Raw genomic sequence first — 6,097 nt, forward strand, 5'->3', positions numbered from 1 at the left:
GTCTGTGTGTGTATGTCTGTGTGTCCGTATCTCGGACACCACCACCACCACCACCATCACCTTGAGCCCTGGCCAGGCCACTGAGATCTTCACATCCACCACCTCCACCCGGTTCCCTCGCAACTGCAGCTCATCAAGATCCATTCGCCCACCACCACCACCACCACCACCGCCACCACCACCACCACCACCACCGCCACCACCAGCAGCTACAGCCACTACGAGCGATGAGAGAGCCTCCGTTGGCAGCAGGTTGTGCGACAGGAGAAGTCGTCTGAGCGAGAAGCAGCCGGACAGAGAGTCGGGCAGCGTGGAGAGCGAGTTGGTGGCGGCGTTGAGCGTGTGCATTGACACGCATAGAGACAGAGAGTCGGGCAGGTGGGACAGGCGGTTGGTGGACACGTCCAGTACCTGAGAGACAGAGACACAGGCGGAGACAGGGGGAAAGACAGGGTGAGAGAGAGACACAGAGAGAGACTCAGAGAGAGAGAGAGACACAGAGAGAGACTCAGAGAGAGACACAGAGAGAGACACAGACAGGGAGTGAGTGAGTGACTGAGTGACTGAGTGAGTGAGTGGGTGAGTGAGTGACTGAGTGAGTGGGTGAGTGAGTGACTGAGTGAGTGAGTGACTGAGTGAGTGAGTGGGTGAGTGACTGAGTGAGTGACTGAGTGACTGAGTGAGTGAGTGACTGAGTGAGTGACTGAGTGAGTGGGTGAGTGAGTGACTGAGTGAGTGAGTGAGTGACTGAGTGAGTGAGTGAGTGAGTGACTGAGTGACTGAGTGAGTGAGTGACTGAGTGAGTGAGTGACTGAGTGACTGAGTGAGTGAGTGACTGAGTGACTGAGTGAGTGAGTGACTGAGTGAGTGAGTGACTGAGTGAGTGACTGAGTGAGTGACTGAGTGAGTGAGTGACTGAGTGAGTGAGTGGGTGAGTGACTGAGTGAGTGACTGAGTGACTGAGTGAGTGAGTGACTGAGTGACTGACTCAGTGAGTGAGTGAGTGAGTGACTGAGTGAGTGAGTGACTGAGTGAGTGACTGAGTGAGTGACTGAGTGAGTGAGTGACTGAGTGAGTGAGTGAGTGAGTGACTGAGTGAGTGACTGAGTGAGTGACTGACTGAGTGAGTGACTGAGTGAGTGACTGAGTGAGTGACTGAGTGAGTGACTGAGTGACTGAGTGAGTGAGTGACTGAGTGAGTGACTGAGTGAGTGACTGAGTGAGTGAGTGACTGAGTGACTGAGTGAGTGAGTGACTGAGTGACTGAGTGAGTGACTGAGTGAGTGACTGAGTGAGTGACTGAGTGAGCGAGTGACTGAGTGACTGAGTGAGTGAGTGACTGAGTGAGTGACTGAGTGAGTGAGTGACTGAGTGAGTGGCTGAGTAAGTGACTGAGTGACTGAGTGAGTGACTGAGTGAGTGACTGAGTGAGTGAGTGACTGAGTGAGTGACTGAGTGAGTGACTGAGTGAGTGACTGAGTGAGTGAGTGACTGAGTGAGTGACTGAGTGAGTGACTGAGTGACTGAGTGAGTGACTGAGTGACTGAGTGACTGAGTGAGTGACTGAGTGAGTGAGTGACTGAGTGAGTGACTGAGTGAGTGACTGAGTGAGTGAGTGACTGAGTGAGTGACTGAGTGAGTGAGTGACTGAGTGAGTGACTGAGTGACTGAGTGACTGAGTGAGTGAGTGACTGAGTGAGTGACTGAGTGACTAAGTGACTGAGTGAGTGACTGAGTGAGTGACTGAGTGAGTGAGTGACTGAGTGAGTGACTGAGCGAGTGAGTGTGTCAGTGAGTGTGTGAGTGAGTAAGTGACTGAGTGACTGAGTGAGTGAGTGACTGAGTGACTGAGTGAGTGACTGAGTGAGTGAGTGAGTGACTGAGTGACTGAGCGAGTGAGTGTGTGAGTGAGTGAGTGACTGAGTGACTGAGTGAGTGAGTGAGTGACTGAGTGACTGAGTGACTGAGTGAGTGAGTGAGTGAGTGACTGAGTGAATGAATGAGTGACTGACTGACTGAGTGAGTGACTGACTAAGTGACTGACTGACTGACTGAGTGAGTGAGCCCACCCACCTTGAGCTGAGTCAGCTGACCGATCTCCTCCGGCAGCTGTGTCAGGAGGTTTCCACGCAGCATGAGGCAGCCCAGAGCTGAGAGTGAGTGAGTGAGTGAGTGTGAGTGAGTGAGTGATTGAGTGACTGAGTGACTCACTGACTGAGTGACTCAATGAATGAATGAGTGACTGACTGAGTGACTGAGTGAGCGAGCGAGCGACTGACTAACTGAGTGACTCAGTGAATGAGCGAGCGACTGACTAACTGAGTGACTCAGTGAGTGACTGACTAACTGAGCCCACCCACCTTGAGCTGAGTCAGCTGACCGATCTCCTCCGGCAGCTGTGTCAGGAGGTTTCCACGCAGCATGAGGCAGCCCAGAGCTGAGAGTGAGTGACTCAGTGAGTGAGTGGGTGAGTGACTGAGTGAGTGACTGAGTGACTGAGTGGGTGACTGAGTGAGTGAGTGAGTGAGTGACTGAGTGAGTGACTGAGCGAGTGAATGAATGAGTGACTCACTGACTGACTGAGTGACTCACTGACTGAGTGACTCAGTGAGTGACTGACTAACTGAGCCCACCCACCTTGAGCTGAGTCAGCTGACCGATCTTCTCTGGAAGCTGTGTCAGGAGGTTTCCACGCAGCACGAGGCAGCCCAGAGCTGAGAGTGAGTGACTCAGTGAGTGAGTGGGTGAGTGACTCACTGACTGACTGAGTGAGTGACTGACTAAGTGACTGACTGACTGACTGAGTGAGCCCACCCACCTTGAGCTGAGTCAGCTGACCGATCTCCTCCGGAAGCTGTGTCAGGAGGTTTCCACGCAGCATGAGGCAGCCCAGAGCTGAGAGTGAGTGACTCAGTGAGTGAGTGGGTGAGTGAGTGAGTGATTGAGTGACTGAGTGACTCACTGACTGAGTGACTCAATGAATGAATGAGTGACTGACTGAGTGACTGAGTGAGCGAGCGAGCTACTGACTAACTGAGTGACTCAGTGAATGAGCGAGCGAGCGACTGACTAACAGAGTGACTCAGTGAGTGACTGACTAACTGAGCCCACCCACCTTGAGCTGAGTCAGCTGACCGATCTCCTCCGGCAGCTGTGTCAGGAGGTTTCCACGCAGCATGAGGCAGCCCAGAGCTGAGAGTGACTCAGTGGGTGAGTGACTGACTAAGTGACTGACTGACTGACTAACTGAGCCCACCCACCTTGAGCTGAGTCAGCTGACCGATCTTCTCTGGAAGCTGTGTCAGGAGGTTTCCACGCAGCATGAGGCAGCCCAGAGCTGAGAGTGACTCAGTGGGTGAGTGAGTGGGTGAGTGACTGAGTGAGTGACTGAGTGGGTGACTGAGTGAGTGGGTGACTGAGTGTCTGAGCGAGTGAATGAATGAGTGACTCACTGACTGACTGAGTGACTCACTGACTGAGTGACTCAGTGAGTGACTGACTAACTGAGCCCACCCACCTTGAGCTGAGTCAGCTGACCGATCTCCTCCGGCAGCTGTGTCAGGAGGTTTCCACGCAGCATGAGGCAGCCCAGAGCTGAGAGTGAGTGACTCAGTGAGTGAGTGGGTGAGTGACTGAGTGAGTGACTCAGTGAGTGGGTGAGTGACTGGGTGAGTGACTGACTGAGTAAATTAGTGAGTGAGTGACTGAGTGAGTGACTGAATGAATGACTCACTCACTGACTGACTGACTGAGTGTCTGAGCGAGTGAATGAATGAGTGACTCACTGACTGACTGAGTGACTCACTGACTGAGTGGCTCAGTGAGTGACTGACTAACTGAGCCCACCCACCTTGAGCTGAGTCAGCTGACCGATCTCCTCCGGAAGCTGTGTCAGGAGGTTTCCACGCAGCATGAGGCAGCCCAGAGCTGAGAGTGAGTGACTCAGTGAGTGAGTGGGTGAGTGACTCACTGACTGACTGAGGGAGTGACTGACTAAGTGACTGACTGACTGAGTGAGTGAGCCCACCCACCTTGAGCTGAGTCAGCTGACCGATCTCCTATGGCAGCTGTGTCAGGAGGTTTCCACGCAGCATGAGGCAGCCCAGCGCTGAGAGTGAGTGAGTGGGTGAGTGAGTGGGTGAGTGACTGAGTGAGTGACTGAGTGGGTGACTGAGTGAGTGGGTGAGTGAGTGGGTGAGTGACTGGGTGAGTGACTGAGTGAGTGAGTGACTGAGTGAGTGACTGAGTGAGTGAGTGAGTGAGTGACTGAGTGAATGAATGAGTGACTGACTGACTGAGTGACTGACTGACTGAGTGACTCAGTGAGTGACTGACTAACTGAGCCCACCCACCTTGAGCTGAGTCAGCTGACCGATCTCCTCCGGAAGCTGTGTCAGGAGGTTTCCACGCAGCATGAGGCAGCCCAGCGCTGAGAGTCGGCCCAGCTGAGGCTGCAGCAGCGACAGGGAGACGCAGGACATGTCCAGCAGGTTGAGACGCGTGAGGTGGTACAGGGTGGATGGGACACGTCCCCCTGCAGACTCCACTCGTCTAGGAGAGACACGGAGAGAGACAAAGACACTTAGAGAGACACAGAGAGAGAGAGAGACAGAGAGGGAGAGAGAGAGACACTCAGAGAGACAGAGAGACACAGAGACACAGACAGAGACACGCAGGAGATGTCCAAGAGGTTGAGGCGCGTGAGGTGGTACAGGGTGGATGGGACATGTCCCCCTGCAGACTCCACTCGTCTAGGAGAGACACGGAGAGAGACAAAGACACTTAGAGAGACACAGAGAGAGAGAGAGACAGAGAGGGAGAGAGAGAGACACTCAGAGAGACAGAGAGACACACAGAGACACAGACAGAGACACGCAGGACATGTCCAGGAGGTTGAGACGCGTGAGGTGGTACAGGGTGGATGGGACACGTCCCCCTGCAGACTCCACTCGTCTAGGAGACACACGGAGACAGAGAGAGACACACGGAGAGAGACAAAGACACTTAGAGAGAGACACAGAGAAACACAGAGACACAGAGACACACAGAGACACACAGAGACACACAGAGACACAGAGAGACACAGAGAGACACAGAGACACACAGAGACACAGAGAGACACAGAGACACACAGAGACACAGACAGAGACACGCAGGAGATGTCCAGCAGGTTGAGGCGCGTGAGGTGGTACAGGGTGGATGGGACACGTCCCCCTGCAGACTCCACTCGTCTAGGAGACACACGGAGAGAGACAAAGACACTTAGAGAGACACAGAGAGAGAGAGAGACAGAGAGACAGAGAGAGAGAGACACAGAGAGACAGAGAGACACACAGAGACACAGACAGAGACACGCAGGAGATGTCCAGGAGGTTGAGGCGCGTGAGGTGGTACAGGGTGGATGGGACACGTCCCCCTGCAGACTCCACTCGTCTAGGAGACACACGGAGACAGAGAGAGACACACGGAGAGAAACAAAGACACTTAGAGAGAGACACAGAGAAACACAGAAACACACAGAGACACACAGAGACACACAGAGACACACAGAGACACAGAGAGACACAGAGACACACAGAGACACAGAGACACGCAGGAGATGTCCAGGAGGTTGAGACGCGTGAGGTGGTACAGGGTGGATGGGACATGTCCCCCTGCAGACTCCACTCGTCTAGGAGACACACGGAGAGAGACAAAGACACTTAGAGAGACACAGAGAGAGAGAGAGACAGAGAGACAGAGAGAGAGAGACACAGAGAGACAGAGAGACACACAGAGACACAGACAGAGACACGCAGGAGATGTCCAGGAGGTTGAGGCGCGTGAGGTGGTACAGGGTGGATGGGACACGTCCCCCTGCAGACTCCACTCGTCTAGGAGACACACGGAGACAGAGAGAGACACACGGAGAGAAACAAAGACACTTAGAGAGAGACACAGAGAAACACAGAAACACACAGAGACACACAGAGACACACAGAGACACACAGAGACACAGAGAGACACAGAGACACACAGAGACACAGAGACACGCAGGAGATGTCCAGGAGGTTGAGACGCGTGAGGTGGTACAGGGTGGATGGGACATGTCCCCCTG

At 53.9% G+C, this 6,097-nt stretch overlaps 1 protein-coding gene across 1 annotated transcript in view; it reads right to left on the reverse strand.

Annotated features, from left to right (window-relative positions):
* The window catches only part of LRRC47 (leucine rich repeat containing 47), a 31,413-nt gene extending 26,530 nt beyond the window's left edge, over positions 1-4,883 (reverse strand). Inside the window, exons 1-10 of the mRNA XM_078885316.1 lie at positions 4,867-4,883; positions 4,353-4,551; positions 3,851-3,886; positions 3,518-3,553; positions 3,261-3,296; positions 3,116-3,151; positions 2,819-2,854; positions 2,638-2,673; positions 2,361-2,396; positions 61-180 (exon numbers count right to left, since the gene is read on the reverse strand). Of these exons, the coding sequence (XP_078741442.1) occupies positions 61-180; positions 2,361-2,396; positions 2,638-2,673; positions 2,819-2,854; positions 3,116-3,151; positions 3,261-3,296; positions 3,518-3,553; positions 3,851-3,886; positions 4,353-4,551; positions 4,867-4,883 (588 nt within the window). The remainder of the gene's footprint in view (positions 1-60; positions 181-2,360; positions 2,397-2,637; positions 2,674-2,818; positions 2,855-3,115; positions 3,152-3,260; positions 3,297-3,517; positions 3,554-3,850; positions 3,887-4,352; positions 4,552-4,866) is intronic.
* Positions 4,884-6,097: the final 1,214 nt, after the last annotated feature.

Source organism: Lampetra fluviatilis, unplaced genomic scaffold, assembly GCF_964198595.1.
Source record: "Lampetra fluviatilis unplaced genomic scaffold, kcLamFluv1.1 SCAFFOLD_167, whole genome shotgun sequence".
In the NCBI taxonomy this organism is placed as follows: domain Eukaryota; kingdom Metazoa; phylum Chordata; class Hyperoartia; order Petromyzontiformes; family Petromyzontidae; genus Lampetra; species Lampetra fluviatilis.